The 21,859-nt window shown below is 47.6% G+C and overlaps 1 protein-coding gene across 1 annotated transcript in view; it reads right to left on the bottom strand.

The window, feature by feature from the left end:
* Positions 1 to 21,859, bottom strand: part of Grik4 (glutamate ionotropic receptor kainate type subunit 4) — a 430,445-nt gene that overhangs the window by 77,539 nt on the left and 331,047 nt on the right. The window contains exon 12 of the mRNA XM_057767783.1: positions 757 to 864. Coding sequence (XP_057623766.1) covers positions 757 to 864 — 108 coding nt within the window. The remainder of the gene's footprint in view (positions 1 to 756; positions 865 to 21,859) is intronic.

A 21,859-nucleotide genomic window follows, 5' to 3' on the forward strand; every position in this document is an offset into this window, starting at 1 on the left:
GGGTGGGGAAATATCCGTTTGGTTAGTTAAAATCAGAGTGGGGAGGAACAAAGTAATGATTGCTTAACCTTTAGTTGGTTTAATTGACAGACTTTTAAAGCAAGTCTTCAGGGCTAGTGGTGATGGTGACACCTTGGTTGTGGGCACTTGACTTGGCCTGTCTGCTCAAGAATAACTTCTTTGAAAGTACAGACCAAGCCATACTTGGAGATTTTGTGAGTGAGCACAGCACCAGACACACATCAGGGGGCAGGGGTTGGAGGCAGACTGGTACTGAATAGAAATGAATCAAGTAGGAAGGCAGATGGTCTCTTGGCTGAGGGGCTCATCAAGAACTCTCTTATCACAATCTGGAAGTGAAGGAAAGGGCCATAGCTACCCAGACATTAGGGTGTCCGTTGGAGGGTGTGACTGGGGTGGGGTGGTTTTATACCAAGCAAAGTTGGGAAAGTGGGGGGTCCTCTCTGGAGACTGGATCCAGCTAGTCCCATCTGTGTCCGCAGACCCCATTTCTAGGGTTTCTAAACAGCTGCCCCATCACTGCGGCCACTCTCCCTCTGCCCCAGCTGCTCAGCAGCTCAGCAGACAGCATTTCCATGGGAAACAGCAACTGGAGTGCAATTACAGTGTCATAGATTGGCCTCTGTGCTGTGATTAGCATTCCCATCTTCTGTTCCCTGGGAAGCCTAAGGGCAAGAGCTTGGGGAGGAGGCACCCTCGGGAGCCGCAGCTGGAGGCCCTAGAAACCCCGCTTACCAGGATGGTGGTGACGACCAAGGTGGTGTTGAAAAGACTGTCGGAGATGTTGGAGGCGTAGAGGCGGCTGTCCATGCTGAGGCCCTCTGCCACGTGCCACTGGCCGATCTGAGGAGACCAAGGGGAGAGGATGGGAAGACTTGGGGAAGGAACAGCCTGGGCTGCAGGTTACTGGACTTGAGAACGGCAGAGGACAGTGCTCTGTGGGTAAACACCAGGAAAAAGGGTTGGGGTATGGAGGAGCAACGGGCTAGACCAGAATTGGAGCACACGATACAGGCTGAGAGTCTTGAGGAAAGGAGGATGTCAGAGCGAGGAAAGAAAGAATCCAGGACTTGGAGAGATGAGGGAGAATGGAGAAAAGAGTTAGAGCGCTAGCACAGTGCAGAGTTCTGTCAGCAGAGGGGAAGGGAAACAGGGAAGTGTGCTATTTCCAAGCAGGGCAAAAACATAAGGCTCTTGCTTTGGCCTGCCTTCAAAATTGGCTAAGGGAGCATTGTGGCTCAAGTCTGCACTTGCAAGGTCAAGGCAGGAGGATTGCTATAAGTTTGCAGTTACCTGGGGCTACCTGGTGAGTTCAGGGATAGCCTGGGCTACATAGTGAGACCCTATCTTAACAAACAAACAAACATGCAATTGGGAGAATAGATAGCAGATGAGAAGGAACTAGCATGTGCCAGGCCTTTAACGAATGCTTGCTGAGGGCTCGGAATGTAGCTTGGTGGTGGAGTTCTCTCCTGACATGAAAGACGCCCTGATTTCAGTCCATGGTACTGGAAAGTCCATATGAAATCACATTACTAAAGGAGCAGACATCTATATGCTTATTGAATGACTGAACATTTGGCTGAGTGAATAAATCACAAGAGGGAGAGTCAAACCCTTGTCTCCTTAATCCACTAGCTCACCGTGAGGCTCAGTCAGTGTCCTTGACTGGAAATGGGAATGTTCCACTCCCTTTCAGAACGAACACATCTTGTAGGTACCAGTCTGACACTCCAGACCCCACTCTAACCAGGAGGATAAACTAACTGTGCAACCTCAGTGATGTTTCTGAGCCCCCTAAGCGTGTGTCCTTCTGTGTCAAGTGGGAATAACAACAGACACTTCTGGTGTCCATGGTGAGGATGGGTTTAACCTGGCACCCCATAAGTGTTACTTCTCATTCCATTCCTCTACTGTGTTTTTAAATTGCCTTTTGTTTTGTTTTTATCTAATATAGTTAAAAAGATCATTTATATACAGGGCTGGAGAAGTGGTTCTATTGCTAAAGCTTTGGCTGTGCATGAAGCTCCGAGTCTGGATCCCCACCATTTTCATGTTAAGATAGAAAAAGCCAGGCACAGTGGTGTGCACCCTTAATCATAGCCCTAGGAAGGCTGAGGTAGGAGGATCTTGGAGGCTAGCTGACCAGTCAGTCAAGACAAATTGGAAAGTTCCAGGTTCAATGAGAGTCCCTGTCTCAAAAAATGAGGTGAATCTGGCCTCCATGTGTTCACATACCCCCACATACAGGTGTATACACACTGAGAGACACACACAAGCATACACGCTAACATACACATGCATACATTACATACATATATGCGCAAATAAGATATGCCCTCTTAATCAAGTTTGGCCACTTCAAACTTGTGGCAATCCCCCTGCCTTGACTTTGCAAGAACTGCCATGAGCCATCATGCTCTCTTAACCAGTTGTTGAGGATACAGTATATTACCGTGGGCCATTCCATCATCCTGACAATCTCCAGGGGGTCCAATGGACCACTTTTGTAATAGACCTTATATTATATAACATCTATAAATAATGCATACATATACAATACACACATATTTGATCCCAATATAATCTGCTGGCTAGACCCCAGGCAAGTCACCCCTGTTGCTGAATAACTGGGTTGGCACCCATGAAAAATAGCTGATGGTTGCCTGCATTCCCAGAGATGCACAGAGCCATGTCTCCTAGGCACCAGAAGCAGCTTTCCTGGAAAGTTCCCATGAGTCCCTGTAGTTGCCCTATTGTTCTGTGCCCTGGAGCTAGGCTTTCAGATGCTCTAACAACAAGGAAGACTTAGCTTCCCCTCTGACCCCATCCTTACTTCATGGAACAAAAGGGCTCAGAGTCACAATGCAGAGATGCCAGCAGCTTGCCTTTATGCTTTGGAGAAGGTGGGGCGTACAGAGGGCAGGCCCCATCAGGACCTCCCTAGAGCACCAGCTGGAAGCTGTGCTGGGTCTCCAGGACCATGCATGAGTCCACGGTGAGCTTTACAGGTGGCAAAGAGTAGATCAGCAAAAGCTCCTCTCCACATCTCTGGAAGGATTCCAACAGAAAGGACAATTTTCTCCATCTGTGCAATGCCACGACATATCTATGTACGCTATGCTTTGTTTTATATACAATAAGAGCTCCTACCCAGCATGCCTGAGAGCCCACAGCCCATCAGCTGAGAGACCTGAACCTTAAACACTGCATTTCTACACCCTAGATGAATCTTCCCACAGAAGTCTGCAGAGCTCTGCTTCCTGAACATGGTAGGTGCATTTTTCCTTCCTGGTGTCTCCCCGCAACAACCTTGTGTATGCTCAGACCTCAGCACCTTGCTCCTGGCGGTGGAAGCAGAGAAAGTCACTGTCTCCTATGGGCACTTTGCTCTTGCTGGCCCAGCACGGGCAGAACACTGACGAGCTGGCCGCTGGCTTCTGGAGCTCCTATTGCCTCTCAGAGGGACCTGTTGGGACATCGTTGCCTGGTCTCTCCCTCTCACACTTCTTTCTACAGGAACAAGGGTAAGATGATGAAAGCTCTGCTGTGAGATTTCCAAACAGAGGGAGGTGGGTAGTAATTACAGGACACCTGTGGTGTCATAGACCCCGGTATAAGGCTTTGAATCCTCCCATCATACTTCAGAGCTATCATGGTGTTTTTACTTATTAATGAAGAAACATGCTCAGACGGGTTTAATGGCTTGTCTCCTGGGGTCACAGCTAGTAGCTGTGGTATAGGTTCGAATCCAGAGCGGGGTTCTAAATCTTTGATCTTTCCCAACTCTGTTGATGTCTTTTAGGGTGAGGACACTGTGTGTGTGTGTGTCTGTGTGTGTGTGTGTGTGTGTTTAATCTGAGCAAACCAGACTAACCAAGGTGGCCTCTAGAGCCCTCAGTAACCCAGTATGAGCTTTAGTACCATAACTTTCTTCTCTCTGGTCCTGACACTCCATAAATCCAGCAGGAATCTCTCTCCTCCCAGGGGCTGCTTTCCTGCCTTCAAAATGTGTAGAACTAGCTCCCCGTGGTCTGCTAGGCCTGGAAGAACTCCACCCAGGCAGGAGGAACATAAAACTAAGCAGGCTGGATGCCAGCATTTGGATGTTTGGGACGAGACTGAACTCTTCAGCATCCTATTTTATTCCCGGACTTACACGTCGCACCAGCAAGGCCACCTGCTCAGGGCAGCCCCGGCTCCCCGGCCTCACTCAAGCAACAAACTAGGCTCCTACAACAGCCACGGGCAGAAGAGAGTTTTCCATAGCCAGATCTGACAGCCTCGCTCTGCACCCCCAAGTCTTCACCTCTGGAGGCCAGGCAAATAGACTAATTAGCCCCTGAGCTCCAGTCAAGAAATGAGGCTCCCACCCACTCTCCTATCAGCCTCGAGAAATTAATAGAGCCGTCAGGGCCAACAAAGTGCTTTGGCAGCCATTAGCTGGAGCCATCTAATTGCAGATAGACTGTGGGAAGGGGAGTGATGGTAGAGTCAGGTGCCCTGGGATACAGGCTAATTGCCCCACCTACTGGGCACCATTCATGCCACACATGGGCAGGGGTGGGCAGGAGATGCCACTCTCTTCTCACAGGATTTAAGCCTTTAGCTGCAACCAAAGCCCCTTGCTCCACTTCACTGACACCTGCCCCCCCCCCCTCCACATCAAGCCTTCTGCAGACATAGCTGGTTTGCCCACATGCCCAGAGCAAACCACGGGATCAGTTCACTTCAGATCACACACACACACACACACACACACACACACACACACACACACCCGTTTGTTCCATTTGCTCTGCCTTTTCACCGTTTTAGAGGCCAGAGAAGTGGCAGTGAAGGGCAGGAGAAAAAATAAGCATCTGGGTGAGAACACAGATAACCCCTATTTTATAGTATCTTAACTCAGGGAAGAAGCCCTCCGTCACCTGGGCAGATGGGGTCCAGCCTGTGCACAGCTGAGCATGCAGAGCTGATACTGGATTTCAGCCTCTTCTGGCCCTGGAGCATAGCTCCATCTGCACCAGCCAGGCCATGGCCCCAGGGTTGGAGGACTCTCTTTCAACCTGGCTTCTCCAGTTATAAACGGTATGACCTCGTGTAAATTGCTTATCCCTTGGAGTCTATTTCCTCATCCATAAAATGGGGATTTATATAGCATCTGCTGCCTTGAAGGGGTTTTAGATTAGTTCAAGTACTGTGTTAGTCAGTACCCATTAGAGTGTCCTTGTTGGAGACAGGAGGGAGAGTCTCTTCTGTGTCCTCCAAATAGTGCCACACTGGGATCTTAGCTGATTAGACCTGTGCCACCAACTTTGGTTTTCAGACAGCAGTGCTACCATGAGAGACTTAGTCAGGAAGTCAAGGGATAGGACCAAGAGTCTGGGCTATAGCAGTAGTGCAAGTTATTCTGACACTTGGCTGGATCATTGCAGAACACAAGGAACAGCTGCGTGACCATCAGGAGCCAGGGAATGACTAGGATCCAGAGATTCACAGAGATGAGGGCACACCGTGACAGGAGGAGGTGTTTCAAAACTGGCTCTTCTGGAAAAAGAGATCCCAATTCCTAGCCGCTGCCAATTTCTGTGGTATAAACATTCCCAACCAATGTCTTGTGTCATAGAGAGCACAGAGCCGAGGAGACATGTGCAATGGCCTCTCCACAGCTAAAGCAAGCTGGTTTTACCATACAACTGGTGCCGACTCTGCCACCAGGCACCAGCTCGGGCTCTCGGGTGCATAGTAACCTTAGCTCACTCTATTAGAAAACAAATTCAAGCCCTGGTAAGTCAATGTATCCACGTCGCAGAATGGAAAAGCAGAAAATTTAGGATGCTAAATAAGACCCAGACAGTGCTTGATGGTGATCATAGCTCTGAGAGCCAATGTGTAGCCAGGTATGTGACACACACCTGTAATCCCAGCACTCAGGTGGCTGAGGCAGGAGAATCACTGAGAGCTCAAGGACTATTCTGGACTACATAGTAAGTTCAAGGCGAGCCTGGGCTATATAGTGAGACCTCCATCTCAAATTTAAAATAAATAGATAAATAAAACTGTATAGTCTTCCTAAATCCTGACTCAAAGGCTATTGAAAGAAATACTTTCTGATGGAGATGCTTAGTCAAACATGGAAATATAGGCAAACACAGCTAACACAGGACGGAATTATCCATGCGTAGGAAGTATCATTTACCCACAAATCCCCTAGGGATATAGATCAATATAAATTAATAATTTTCTTGTTCCTTTAGGCACTGAATTTTGCAGGTCTCAATTATGCATTCAAAAATATGGCTTCCTTCCTAAAGGAGCTACAGGCTCTTCTGTTGTCTTAACAGAGTGGGCTTTACCTTAAAGTGAGGCATGGTCATTAGGAAGCTGTGTAGACACCATGATGTTGGTCTACTGCTGACCCAGGATTACTGCAGTGTGCCGGCCACTTGCTGTATCTCTCCACCATTGTAAAGGGAACCAGTCAATACTCCAGGTGTACGTCTCTTTCCTCATGGTGGGCTGTGGCTTCTGCTTCTAGCAGGACAACTGATTCTGAGCCCTGTCCTCCAGGAGCTGAGCTACACTTAACACTTGTGGGGGAAGCTGCCAGTGAACCGGTGGGAGGAAAGATTAGGCAAGGGGTAAGTCTATAAGGGCTTTAGAGGATGGGCTCTGTGGCTTGATTAGGAGCGCTCCATAGTCCTTTGAGAAGCTACAACTACAGTTGAATGCACAGCAGGTACTTGGATTTGACCTTCTACGTGGCCCTCAGTCATCATGAGCAAGCTGGTTACTACAGGAAGTAGTTGTTCGGGGGCCTGACCACAGGCACCTGCGGAGGCTTCCTGCCCTTGCTATGCACTCATTCAAGGGCCTCGTTCAGTGCCTCACTTCTCAGAACTGACAAAATGGAGTCAGGAGGCCTGACAATGCTGGCACCTAGTGCTACGATCACAGGACCCTGTGTGTCTCCACACTCCTGATGAACCTTTGGAGGACTGGAAGACATTCTGAGCATCTCTATTCTGGTCCTTACAAGGCAGCAGTCAGTCATGTTCCCAGAAGTGACCACTAGAGTCACAGCAGCCTCTGCTTAGAAACCCTACAGTTCTTTCCCATTTGGTTTAAAGACAGAGACAAGAAGCCATCCGGCAGCCTGTCAGACCTACAAGGCCCCATATGCCTGCTCCCTTGATTTCCTCCAGTCATGCCCTGCCAGGGTCATGGCATGTGCCGTTCCTTGTCTAATTGTGCCTGCCACATGACCTCCTGACTCCAACTCTCTTTTACCTAGTTCAGGAGATGGCAGACCATGGCTTGCAATTTGGCCCACTGTCTGTTTCTACAAATAAAGTTTTATTGGCACATTCACTTCTGAATAGTCTTTCATTCAGAAGGGCAGAGCCGCAGCCTACTGCTAAGGCGCCTGCAAAGACTGAGCACTCACCATCTGGATGTCACGGAAAATGTTTGCTCACCCTCATCTACTTTTACCTGCTTCCTTTAGGCCCCTGCCTGAAGACTGCTTCTTCCAGGAAGCGGGTCTTCTCTTCCATCATCCTTCTTAATGTCTGAACATGGGATACTGCTGACTGCTTGTCTGTCTCACTATGCCATAAGCCTCATGGGGCATAGATAAGAGCTTGGGTAGCCTGCCCCTTCTCCCTAGGGTTTGGCGCAATGCCTCCCATCTCATAGATGTTCAATTAATATAACCGAACAAATGCACCAGAAACTTTATCTTATTTAATCCTCAGCAAATCTACAAGGAGTAGACCATTTTATACTCATTTTAAAGATTTTAAAGCCCTGAATACCAGCAAGGTTGGGTAATTAAAGTCTCCACGGTCACACTCTGATAAGCACCACAGTGGAGATTCAAACAGATTTTCTCAATCACCAGAGCACATACTCCTAACCACTGTGTTATCTGGCTAGAAAGGGTCAAGATCATAACCATGGGAATGGGTTTAGCACAGGGCCTGGCCTGTTGGCAGAGCCTGCATAAACTTTACCAAGCCCCCACCCCCACTCGCATCCAATGGTTTCCTTCTCAACTGTCAAATAGGAGCCCTCAGGACCTTTTTTGGAGTGCTAGGGACTTGTAAAATTATCAGCCTTCTAACTAGCATCCCTTGCTGCTGTGGGGAGCCCTGAGGACCCTGGAGCTAGTTCCTTGCTGCCTGGATAGTCAGGGGTATCTTTTGGCCACTTTGTTCTTTCTTAAGTAACTAAAAAGGGATTGGTTTTTCAACCCCAAGGGACTTGCTCCCACCATTTCCCACGTCCGTGGATATGCACACAACACTGTTACACTTAACAGGTTTTGCACATTTAGACAGTTGCTCTTTGTACTTGGCACCATGGGGACCCAGCTTCTTCTGCAGCGGCTGATGAAACCCTAAGCCCTGCTCCAAAGTCAGAGGTTTCAAATACTTACTGATCTCTGCTTCCTGGGCCCTGGCCCATGTGATTTCCTTTCATAAATGCTCCTGGTTCTGTGTAGCAGCCCTGTCATTATTCCCCCCTGAGACATGCATTGGTATGTTTGAAGCAGTAAAAATGCCTGAATTCGGTACGATCATGTGAGTTTTTGTTGAATAAATTAACAAAACTGAGAGACATGTCAAGTAACTCACTGAGTATCACACAGCTGATGCGGACTGAAGTGGGATTGGAACTCAGATCCTATTTTTTGCTCTACTAATTAGCTTAGGATACATGTAGGCTGTATTAACCTTGAAGCCCAGGGCTTCTCCCGTGCCTCTCTGATCAATGAGAGCTTGTTCATTGACTCCAGTCCTGAACGGAGTTAACAGAGAGGACCCACATAAGTGAGGTGGGCACGAGCCCAAGCTATTTGCTCAGAAGTGTGGCCCTGGGGAATTGAAGAGGCCTCAGAGTGCCACGTTGTCTTTCCTCCTGTCCAGGCATCAGTCTCTGAACTTAGCTCACTCATTTGTGAAATGAACACAAATGACAGGACCTAGACATATGCTATAGCTTGAGTCTGGAACGATCCCCGGGGTCCTGCACATCTTAGCTGGTGCTGTTGGGAAGCAGAGAAAATTTTAAGCCATCTAAGCCAAGTGGAAAGTCCAGTTCCCTCCTCACACTTGAACTTTTTGATCACTACCATGAAGTGAAGGACTTCGCTCACCCTGCATTCTCTACTATGATGGACCAAAATAGGCCCCATGCAGCAGTGGTTGATGGTCCATCAACCATGGACTGAGCCTTTCAAGACTGTGAGCTCAAATGACCCTTTTCTCTTTAGAAGTCGACTGGCCCAAGTGTTAATGATAGTCACTGCAAGCTGGCTGGTGTAAAGTCGTGCAGTGTTCCTGGTAAGGAACTAAGGACCTTTGCTGAGCCATAAGCCCTGCAGCAGTAGACAGCGTATGACTGTATCTTAGTGGGGCAGATCCGAAGTGATCAGATGTCAAGCTGTCTGGGTTCAGGTTCTACCTTGCCGGTCATTTACTGTGTGGCCTGAGGAAGTCGGTTTTGCCACCTGAAATAAGCCTGATTCTCCCATCCTTATCCACTTAAGAGGATCCCCTAAGGTGATCACAGCTGTAGCAAAGTCAAGGCCACTCAAATGCAAGGTCTTCATAGTCTAGTTCTTTCCTTCCAGGGTGACCGAAGGTTTGGAACCATAATCATTTTTAGATTCCAGTTCTGAGTTCTAGGTCTGGAGTTCTTATTCTGAAGGATGCTTATGATACAATCTGCACATCCATAAGTGCCTGGAGCATCTCCATATGGGATGGCGAGGTGTCACTCAGGTGTGAGACATTAAGAAGGAGATGCTAGGGATGACCTGAGATAGGTTAGAGTTCCCACAGCTTTGGGGGTACAGCTATGTAACTTGACAGCCGCTGGGTAGGCAGCTCAGCCCAGCAAGCAGGAGGCTGTGAGTTCTCATCCACAGCACGCATGTAAAAGAATGCCAGTGTGGTGACCCATGCTTGTAAAAGGGCAGCGCCAGCGGAGCAGAGACAGGACCCTTAGGGTTTGCTGGTCCAGCAGCCTAACCAGTGACCCCCAAGTCTCAGTGAGAAACCCTATCTCATACCCCAAGGACAAGATTACCTGAAGAATATCTGAGGTTGACCTCTGACTCCCATGCATACATGTATGTACACCCCCAACACACACACACACACACACACACACACACAACATTAGCTCAAAATATTAGTAATATCAGCCTCCATGATGAGTATCTGGTATATGGGAGTAATGTTCATTAGCTTAAAACCCAATTTGTCTACTCATATAACAGCTTATAAAACACAAAAGTAGTTCAGGATCATGCGAAAACCCCAAACTGAAGGCTGGAGTCAATTGGGGAATAGAGGGAGTCGCTGAAGTTGACCAAAGGCCTTATTTTGCTTAGCCACAGGAGACACCCAGATACTCACTGGAACACTTAAGTGCATAATGCTGCAAAAATTCCAGGACAGCAGCAGTGCCCGACAAAAGTAAGAGATCAAAACTCAGTGCAGGGAGAGCCAGGAAGATCCACAACAGTGCACTCTGCCAGGACTTATTTCACGCCTTCCACTCGTTTTGTCTAGTACAGCGTCTTATTAAACATTGGCTACAATCCACTTGTGAGTTATGAAACCAATTGAGTGGACCAGCACCTGCATTTAAAAAGTGAGATCGCCTGTAGAGTGGACACAGGTGCAGTCCACGAGCAGGGATACTGAATACTGCGTGAGTTTGGGTTTGGGTTATGCATAGGTGGGTATTCATGCATTCTGAATTGCATCATCCATGCAAATTACATTCAGAATATGCAAATGCACAGCATCAGGGATTTGGGTAGTGTACCTGTCCACTACTCTATCTTCAGTACCTAGCATAGTCTTTGGACAATAAGTCATATTGAATGAGTATACTGTTGACACCTATGAACTCCTAGTATCGGTTACTTGCTGTAACTAAAGTTTTGTTAATCAGTACTTTTGGTCATCCCTTCCATGCCAAAGCTCTGGACTGAACATTTTATTATCTCATTTGATCTTTCCAACCATATTGCAGGGAGATTTTGCTACCATCCCCAATTTACATATAAAAATTAGGATTTGAGAGGATTCAAACGCAGACAGAACCACCACTATAGTACACTATCCCAGGATATTATAATTTTTCAGGCTGTGGATATATAATTAATCATTTGACAAATATCTGAATTGTTAGTTTATCCAGCAGTATTGGCTATAAGCGTTCCTACGTGAGAGCCCACATCCCTTGGTTTCCCTGCTTTTGATTCTGATTTAAGTATGTAGAAAAGAGTATGTAAACAACACCCAGGAAAACGAGACCAGGCTACGGTTGAGAAGTTAGGGAGCAGACGGTTTGGCTTCTTGACCTGGCTTTGCTGTAAACTCCTTTGTTTGAACACGGATCCTTAGAGCTACAAGTCACCTGTCTTAGAAAGAGCTGCCCGTCCCTGACTGGACCATGGGATTTCTCATTCATCCCTTAAGAAAACTCATCACACTTGGAATCACACAACTCTTACGCCACCATTTATGTCGGGTCCATTTTCCCCACCAGACATTTCACTCTTTGACAGACAAGAGCCCTAACCCCAGTGCCTAGTGTGGGATCAGCACTTGCTAAATTTTTGTCTATGTAGATTAGTTCTCCTTTTGTGGTTCCAGCTCCAACACTGGTGTCTGGTTTATTATGGGTGCTAAGTAAACTCTATTGGCTTGAATTCACACCTCAAAAGAATAATGTGGGCTTTCCTCTTCCAATTCAAAGAGTTGCAATGCGCAGTTTTTCCAAGTGCCTTGAAACTGAACCTGAGAGAGAGATGGGTCTGAGCGAGGCAATGGGGCCCCTGGAAGCGCAGCTTCCTGGGCACAAAGGTGAATCAGGTGAACATTTAACATATGTGGCGACAGAAAGAACCTTCCCAAAACAGGTAGTGTGTTCTCTGACATGAGACATTTAGTCAATATTCTTCCTTATGTTTGCAGTAACCCAAGAAGCTAGGTAGAACATTGGTCTACAAGGCTTTCATTATACCATCCATCCCACACCAGGACATAGGTTTTATCTCTATATCAGGGAAGCTGGCAGGAAAGCAAGGCCTGGAGGGGCCTTGGACATGGTAAGGAAAGAAAAGAGCAGGACTATGGAGCAAAGAAAGGCCCTGTAGGAACATTCAGATATTCCCACGGGCTCGTTCCTGATCTTCTCTCCTGACTGAGTCTCTCTATAGCTGATTCTCATTCTTTGTTGTTCCTCTGGCCTATATAAAACTGCCACACACATTAAAGTAGGGAATAGCAAAAACCTTTGCTCCCAGGACACACACAGGGTTAGGTTCCTGTGAGCTTCTGATCAGAGCATTCTTATCAACACATCAATATTTAACCTTATTAATTTACGTTCATCTCTGCTTACCAATGTTCCATCTAATTCATATTACTGATTCACTCACAAGCACAGCAGACCATAGGTCAGGCTCATGGGAAGCTATCGAGCATAGATTGACTCCATAGGGCATGGAACAGTCTTTATGTGCGTAGGAACATGGGACAGCATGTCAGCACTGCATTGAGAGAGTTAGTTTAAACAGAAAAATTACTAGGGGAAACACACTCACACACACTATAACACTCAATAGTCTGTGAAAAAGACACTTGTTGGATATATTAGCAGTGAAACATCACAGCAGAACATCCCCAAATTCAAGATCAGCTGGGAATGTGCACACTGAGTGAGTCAAATTTTTGTCTCTCCACATGTCTATAAAATTGTTGAGCATTGATTTGGGGTTTGCAAAAAAAAAAAAAAAAGATTTCATCAAGCAATCAAACTTGCAAATACAGATCTCACAAATAATGAGAATCAATTACACTTGTCTATGCTGGACTATTTGGCACTCAGCAAGCTGCATTCAGATTTCCAGTCATGATCTCTAGCCTCTAGGATGTGACACAGGATTTGGTCACCATCCTTACTGCCTAAAGTCCTCAACCTCGGCTGTTCTGAAGAAAGTTGTGACAGATAAATACGGCACCCCAAATAGGAGTGGTGCTCATGCCCCCTGTGCTGGCTCTGATTGCAGGTGGCACCCCAAGGTTGCTCTCACAGATTTAAAGGACTCCCATCTCTCAGGGCCTCAGTAATACAACTTCCCATGGAAGGATCAGAAGGATGCCTGGGTTGCTATTTGTTTGGGCAGAACAAAACAAACTTAAAAGATTCCTCTGCCTGTATCTCAGCTCTCTGTATTTTTTTTTTCTTTTTTGAGACAGGATCACTAGCCTAGGTTGACCCCAAACTCCCCAAATGATGACTTTGAACTTCTGATTCTCCTGCCTCTACCTCCCCAAATGCTAGTATCACAGGCAGGCACCACAATGCCTATTTCTGTGAACTGACAAGAAACCCAGGGCTTTTTATGCATGTTAGGCATCACTCTGGCAACTGAACTATATTCCCAAACACCCCTCTTTCTGTTTTTCTAAGACAAGGCCTTGCCCTGTAGCTCAGGCTAACCTTGAACTTGCTTTGTAACTCAGGCTAGCTTCAAGGCTGTGGTCCTCCAGGCTTACTTCCCAAGTGTTACAACTGTAAGTATAAGCCACCGTACCTGGCTTCCCTTTCTAATATAATTGAAAACCTTCCAGGCTCTCTTCCAAGTACTTTAGGGATGACCCCATTGGCCGTTCTCATACTGATACATGACGAGGACATGGCAGAGTCAGCAAATAGGAACACTTCCTTGTTCTTCGCTCTCGGCCTCCCAGAAGACTGCAGGCATTTCAACACGAATCACTGAGAAATCGGTTGGAGAACTCAAGCATACTCAAAACTTTTCATCTAAGAAAATTATAGCCAAAGAACATGACAGCCAGGCCAAGCCAGCTTCATTTGTTCAGCTTACCAGGTAAGAAGTGTCTTGGGAAGGCTCATGCCTTGACTCTGAGCTCTGAGTCCCAGGTGCCAACTAAATGGATGCTTTCTTTTTTTTTTTTTTTTTTTACTTATTTATTTATTTTTATTCTTTTTTAATTAAAATTTCCACCTGCTCCCCATATCCCATTTCCCTCCCCTCCTCCCAAATATTGCCCTCCCCCCACTTCCCTCCCCCTATCCCCACTCCTCTTCTCCTCCCCCCACTCCATTCCCCCTCCCTCTCGATACTGAAGAGCAGTCCAAATTCCCTGCCCTGCGGGAAGACCAAGGTCCTTCTATCTACGTCCAGAAAGGTGATCAACCTACCCCAAGATCCAGTAATACCACTATTGGGAATATACCCAAGAGATGCCACATCAAATGACAAAAGTATCTGTTCAACTATGTTCATAGCAGCATTGTTTGTAATAGCCAAAACCTGGAAACAACCTAGATGCCCTTCAATAGAGGAATGGATGAAGAAAGTGTGGAATATATACATATTAGAGTACTACTCAGCAGTAAAAAACAATGACTTCTCGAATTTTGCGTGCAAATGGATGGAAATAGAAAACACTATCCTGAGTGAGGTATCCCAGACTCAAAAAGAGGAACATGGGATGTACTCACTCATAATCGGTTTCTAGCCATAAAATAAAAGACATTAAGCATATAATGTGTGATCCTATAGAAGCTAAATAAGAAAGTGAACCCAAAGAAAATCATATAGTCATCCGCATGGAGAGGGGGAAGTAGACAAGATTCCAGGGCAAAAACTGGGAACTTGCAGAACCTTCATCTGGCGATGGATCGAGGTAGAGACAGAGTCTCAATTTGGAGCAACGGTCTGAGCTCTTAAGGTCCAAATGAGGAGCAGAAGGAGGGAGAACATGAGCAAAAAATCAGGACCACGAGGGATGCACCCACCCACTGTGACAGTGGAACTGATTTATTGGGAGCCCACCAAGGCCAGCTGGTCTGGGACTGAATAAGCATGGGTTGATTCCGGACTCTCTGAGCATGGCGGTCAATGAAGACTGATGAGAAGCCAAGGACAATGGCACTAGGTTTCGATCCTAATACATGAACTGGCTTTGTGGGAGCTTAGCCTGTTTGGACGCTCACCTTTCTGGACGTAAATGGATGCTTTCAATAAAGCATCTGGACTGAAGCAAGCTGCTCACTCTCCATCTTGATATTGAAATCAGGACAGCACCGTGGCTTCTGAGCTCTCAGCCTGCGGCTGGGAGTGGCCTGTCCCTAGCTGGGTGTGTTCTTGAGAGTAGGAAAGGGCACACACCTGGGCCTGCTGCAAGCATGGAAGAGGAGGGATTTTGAATGTGGGAGTGTCTGTTGCTCTTGTCTTATCAGGGCTATGGGTGCTGGGCCCTCAGTATATTATGGCTTCTCCCAGAAGTAGCCATAACTCAGGTTCTCTTGCCTTTACAGCCATCCATAGCCACCACAAAGTAGGGCTGAAGGTCAGAGAGTGGCCACAGGCAGAGATAGAAAAGTACAAACTTAGAGGCAGAAGAGAAGTGGGCATGAACCAGTTGGCTGCTGGCTAGCATGGGCCGGTATCCCTTATGCCCTCCTCTGGGGTTGGGTGGCTCTTACAGGATCAACCCCACATGTTGAAGCTCCCCTTCCCATGGTTGTGTCCTTCTCTTTGTCCTGAACAAGGCCAGAATTTTCAGGGAATTAAAGGGACTATCATAGATAGATATAGAGAGATATAGAGACATTGCTATGTAAGACAACAGAATTAAAAATTACGCAGTGTAGTAGAACCCTCAAAGTACAGCTGTAAACAGCATTTCATCTTGTTCTCAATAATTTTATGGAACCCAAGAAGCATAAATCATAATGATCCTTATTTCACTGAGGAAAATGGAACATGGCATTAGGAATTGTGAGTGTGGGCTCAGCGCTGACTCTTTCTCTTAGGCCAGCCACATCACCTGCCCCATCGGGTAAGCTCCCTAACCCTCCACAATCCGCCTTGCTTCTTTCTCCTGGCTAGTGTGCCTGTACCCATGCCTCTGGCCCCAGCTTGCTTTGCATTTTGAGGAGCTGGCTGCTGCAGGCTGTTTCATGGCACTGAATTAGCAGCTCCCTCCCCCTTTTCTAGCTCCCCCCCTGCATGAGCTGGCTGAAGGGGTGCAGGAAGTGTCGGCAGGAGCTGGCAGACTTCCCCGGGCTGATCTCAGGCAAAAGCGTGATGGGGCACATGACAAGAAATAGATTTCAAATGGAACACTTGAAAACCCCACTCCTCTGCCCCAAATCAGCCCCTTGTTCAAAAATGTAAGGACCTCTTAATTTGTTTGCCGGCTGACATGTGAATGAGCCTCTGCAGCCGCTGAATTTTTCAGCAGAGCCGATAAACAGGAGTCCCTACGCTTTGGAAGAAAGAATCGGATGTTGAGGGGACCAGAAAGGCTGCAAAAGATAACAGGCCCTTTAGGATACAGCCCTCAAAGCCAGCTCATCTCCTTGGGGCTGTCGGGGAAACAGCCGGAGAATCTCTCCTGGGAGAAGGCATTAGAGAGCCTTTTCAGTACAGGGACCTGCACTGAGTGGAGGGGAACGGAAAGGGTAAAAGAGACGAATCCATGGTTCCGGGGACCTTTCGAATCAAAAACGGAAATGCTGTTGCCTAGAAGCAGTTTGGCACATGGAATCACTCTTGAAGGAAAAAGAAAAAGTGACTTTTGAAGGTCCTCAGGACTCTACCTCCAGGTCCTGGAGCTCTGATGTCCTTGCTGGCGCTGAGCACCCTGAGACCTGGAAGGCACACTCGTGTGGCCCCTGCACAGCCACCTCTCTATGCTCCGTGAGTACCAAGGCTCATCTACTGCCACATCTGCTCTCTGCTAAGCTGGCTGGGCCAGGCTCCCAAGTCCACAGTCCTGGATGGATGGTGTGGTGAGAAGATGCCATGACAGAGAACACGGACAGGGCTGTGGTAGCAGGGCTAGCTTTCTGAGCTCAGTGTCGGAGACAGGAGTAGGAGGGACGAAGTTAGAAATGAGGTAGGCATGGGCACGATCCCGAGGCACCCTGCGTATCTAAGGTACACATCACCCATGACTACCGGGGGCAGAAGGTAGAGTAGGAAAGAAAAGGACAGATGGCGCACTGGAACGACCATACCCATCACTCTCCATGCAAATGGGGTCACCAAGGGCTTTCAAGCCCAAATGAAACTCTCATACATCACTGCCTTGTGGAGAGCTGGCCTAAGTGCCCTGCAGCTCAGAGAACTGAGGCTGCTCTAAGAGTCGGTGCCGACTGTTTCAAACTCCATGCCAATCCCCCGCTCCTGGCTCCTTCATTAAAAAGAAGAAAGGGGTGACCTCTCAGTCACCTTCAAAGCATCCCCCAAGACACCTCCCCTCTATGAGGAGCTGCAGCCCGAGTTTCCTCATCAAAGGCAGAGCTGGCTCTGGGGGATGGCAGACCCTGCGAGCTCCCCAGTTGGCCTGTTCTCCCAGGCCTGTCCCCCTTGCTGGGGAGCTGGCACTCAGGGCTGCTGATTTCCAGCAATCAAACCTGGCTCCAGCGCCCTGAGCCAGGTCTTAGCAAAGACAGCTTCAAAGGAGCTGCATATTTATGGTAAACTCCTTCCTCAAATTGAAAATGTATCAGACAGTGACAATCACAGGATTCTCGGAGCTGCCTCGCCCACTGGCAAGCCGGCTGAGCGAGGGCTGTTCACTTGAGGACAGAAAGGACTGGGGCTGTCACAGAGGCTACTCAGAGCTGGAGGGGATGGGGACAAGGGTGTGGACCTGGACAGGACCTCTCTATGAGGCCAGGGCACCCTCCAAATTGTCCCTCAGCTCACATACTGGCAGTGAGACCGCAGTGGGGGATGATTGGGGTCAGGAGGTGGGGAAGGTTGCGAACCCCACCAGGTCCTCTCAGAGGAAAAAAACCACTTCCTAATCTCGGCTGTTGACGGCTGTAATAAGGAATTCTGCTGCTTCTGCACCCCTCACGGGTGCTACAGAGCCAGCAGGGAGGATCCCCAATGTCCCAGGAAAGAAACAGACCTGTGTCTGCATGGGCTGCTCTCAGGAAAGACAGCAGCTAGACAGGGGACACGGAGGGGGCCTGACCTTTGAGGCAGTGAGTGGCGACCTGCAGGATCTTCAGGAAGTTGGCTCTGGGTTTCCTTCTAAAGACTCTGAGTTACTCTGCTTGCAAGAGTGCCTTGGATATGCCATCTCATCCATCCTCCTGCCTCTGTTTAGAAAAGTGTTGACATCGTCTCCGAAACAAGCTCTTTGAATTGTGAGCTTGTCTCTGCTTGGGAAAATAAGGCTATCAGCCCACAGCACTACTTTCTTGGCCCTCTTAGGCCAACCCTGTCGGTTTCTCCATTTCTATAGAAACGTAGCCAAATGGATCAGCTGTCCCAGGGAAGGCTGGCTCGGGTCTAGCTTCTATGAAAAGTGTACACACAAAGAGCCAAGCAAATTGCTAAGGAAGAGAGCAAATAGAGTAACTAAATGACCCCAAGGCCCAGAGTTCGGAAGGAAAGGGACATTTGAAAAATAAATTCCAGTAAGCAGGCTAATGTTGTAAATGAGAACTAAGGATCCAGTCAGTGGGAGGTGACAGATAGTCTCCATAGTCTCAATGCATCCTGCCTGTAGTCTTGTGCCTTTGTAGAGAACTGACAGCCCCCAATGCCTTGTTGGTGAGCGTGGTAAGCCATATTCTGTGGGGAACAGGTACAGCCCACTGCTCAGCGAAGGGTAAAGTAAGTGGTGTACAATCAGAGTACTCTAAGGCAATTGCGGGCTGCAATTTCACCCCCCTAAGATCACCAGCTCTTAAATGGAGCGTGGCTCTTTTATCCTGCATCCCCGGCCTATGACAAAGAGTAGATCTTAAAAGAAAATTTTAGGCTAATTCGGGAATGGAAAAATGAACGAGTGAAGTAAAAGCAATCTGCTTTTCCATATCCAAAAAGCTGGCAAGGGAGAGAATGCAGACTATTCTGGAATGTTCCATAGGGCAGAGACAGGAGGCAGAGTACCCAGTACCTAGAGGAATCTGAACTGTATGTATCTCTGGCTAATTCTCCAGCCCGGGATGGGCTCACCTAAAGGCTGCAGGTTCTCCTTCCTAACCCAGTGCAAACTGCTCTTGCATTAGAAGACTAACTAAGAAGGTTAAGGGTGTTCTCTGTCCCACGTTCCCGGTAAACATGGCATAATGGGTAAAAATGGCATTTTGAGGAAGGTCAGCCCTAACTGGGCTCTCCAGCCTGCCTCTTCCCACCGAGGCAAAGGATACATTTCTTTACCTCTCCACCTTAGTTTTTCCTCCTACAAGATGAGAGAACAGCTTTCATGCCAGGCTGATAAAAGGATGTAAAAATTTAAATATATATGTACACCACCCAGCACAGTACATCATGTAGGCGACAATAAATGTTAGCTATTATTATGATGTCAGGAGAGCCAGCTTTGCACATAAGTATAGCCAGTCGAACACAGTGCCAGGCAGCGCTATTTTCAATCATCTTTGGATCTTGTGAGACCAAATATGAGGGGTTACCATTATCACTGCACACAGAAAGAAAACAGAGCCCACTCCGCTTGGGATACACAGCAAAGCAATGGGGGAAAGGCGGGTGTGAATCTTTAGTTGGGGATGTCAAACCCCGAAGGCTTAATTAGACCTGTTAAGCCATTTCCAATCCTCAGATGAAAGGTGTGCTCATCTTATTATAACGCTAACAACGTTGCTCAGGGGAGGCTCACAGCCTCTGATCTTTCGACTAAGTTAAATGAAGGAAATTATGGGTCTTCTAAAGAAGTCCTTTCTTTCCTTCTATTTATCTTTCAAGGGGGGGTGGGGTCCCCATACAGGAAGGGAGACAACGCTATTGTAACACTCCCCAGCATATCTTTGGGGGGGAGGGCAATAAGAAATAACAGTATGGTTTGAGACCCTCAAGGATGGACTCAGGCAGCGCTATTGACTCCTATGCCTATAAATAATGGAGAGATGGTTCAGAATGCCCCCTACAGGACAACATAGGAAGCACACTCCTCCAAATGCACTGTAGTGGAAGTTACCAAGATGGCAAACACTCCCCATGCAGAATCAAAATAGTAATTTTTTTAAATGGTGAAAAAACGAACTCTGAATTCTGAAAGACTATTTTTAAAATGGTAAAAAACCCTTTAATCAGCCACCGGCAGGAAATGTGGTATTTTGTTCAGACATTTTACCAATTATAGCCCACTGGGTCCCTGCGTGGAGCTTTCTAAATAATCAAAACCAGCTCTTAATAGTAGTTCACCCAGACAGAAGAGAAAGAACAGGACCGAATCCAAGTGAGAAGATGCCATTACTAAAGAAAACCCATCCCAGCGGGTGTTAGAACCTAGCGCCATTTCGAATGGTGGCAGATGGCAGCAGAGTAACAGAGCAGAAGTCTGTCTGGGGAATGTCAGGTACCCACGAGCAGGAAGGGGAAACTAGAAGAGGAGCCCAGAACATGAGTTTTGGAGTTAAACAAACTTGAGTATGAAATCAAATCTTCCCAAGTTCTTGGAGACAGTAATATTTGGACCGTGCGTCTGTGCATGTGTGCGTGCGTGCGTGTGTGCATGTGTGTGTGTTGCATGTGTGTGAGTACAGCTATGTGCACCCCTATGCACACATTTGATGCACACATCAGTGTCTTTCTCTATGGATCTCTGCTTCACTGCCTTGAGATAGGGTCACTCACAGAGTCTGACGTCCCTTGCACATTACAGCCAGGCTGACCAGTCAGGGAAACTCTAATGCCTTACTTGCCTCTGTCCCCCAGTGCTGGGAATTAGAGTCTTGCACGGACACACCCAGCTTTTTGGGGGGTACTATAGATTTGACCTGAGGTCCTTGGGTCTTCAAGCTCGCGAGCCAGTGCTCTTTCCCACTGAGCTGCAGTTTCTTACGGATGAGCTGGTGTATCCTAGAGGGCTCTCCTCAAGATGAAAAGCACTATACAAAGTTACCTACACAAAAGATTCCTGGAGATCTGTCTTCTGCCTCTTGTCACTTCCCTTCCTGCACCAACATCACCTTGGATGGGACCGGGAGGATATCAGAGCAGAGGTACTGACATTCCTCCCATCCTGGGAGAGACGTCTAATTATTTATCCCCCACTTAAACCATTTCTTCACCCTGCAATAAGCATGGAAGGACATCCGTCAAGAGGCAAAGATTGGGCGATGATTGGGATGGGACCTGGGGACCGGCGCTGGGAAGCTGCATCTGTGCGTGCGACACGTCACACGTGGCTTCCAGTTGGTGCTCACAGCAGCTAAAGCAGAGAGCAGCGGGACAGTCGCCAGACTTGTTAAAAAGCTGAGGTCTTTAGGAAGATGCTCACCATCCACTTTCTAAGTCCAGGCAAGACCCATTGTCCCTTAAGGAAGCCTAAGGTCACTTAATGGTCACTTGTGTGGCAGATTCCATGCGATGTTAGCTCAAAACAACGGCGTAGTGCACACAGAGGTCAAACAAACAAAAGACCTCTATTCTTAGAACGCACTTCTATTAGCACAGTATTTGCTAAAGGGTAGCTTGTGGTGAGCCCACCGTTCTAATAACCCATGTACGTGCTAGTTAAGCTAGCAGATTTCTAGAGCACGCTGCTGTACTGAATGAAACTGCATAGCTATGGAGTCCCGGGATGCACCCGCGTTTGAGAAGCCTACTGTTTACCACTAGTGGGCGCTGTTGATGCAGAGGCAGCCACCACTATGAAGAAAGCCCCAGGGCAGACTCCTGGGTTCTGGCCTGGCTCAGCTGGAAATGATACCTTGGGGGCGGGACTGATGTTGATTCCTTTTCCATGTTCATTATAAACTGTGTATTTTTAAAATTCATTACTGA

The sequence above is a fragment of the Chionomys nivalis genome, chromosome 4, assembly GCF_950005125.1.
Source record: "Chionomys nivalis chromosome 4, mChiNiv1.1, whole genome shotgun sequence".
Taxonomy (NCBI): Eukaryota; Metazoa; Chordata; class Mammalia; order Rodentia; family Cricetidae; genus Chionomys; species Chionomys nivalis.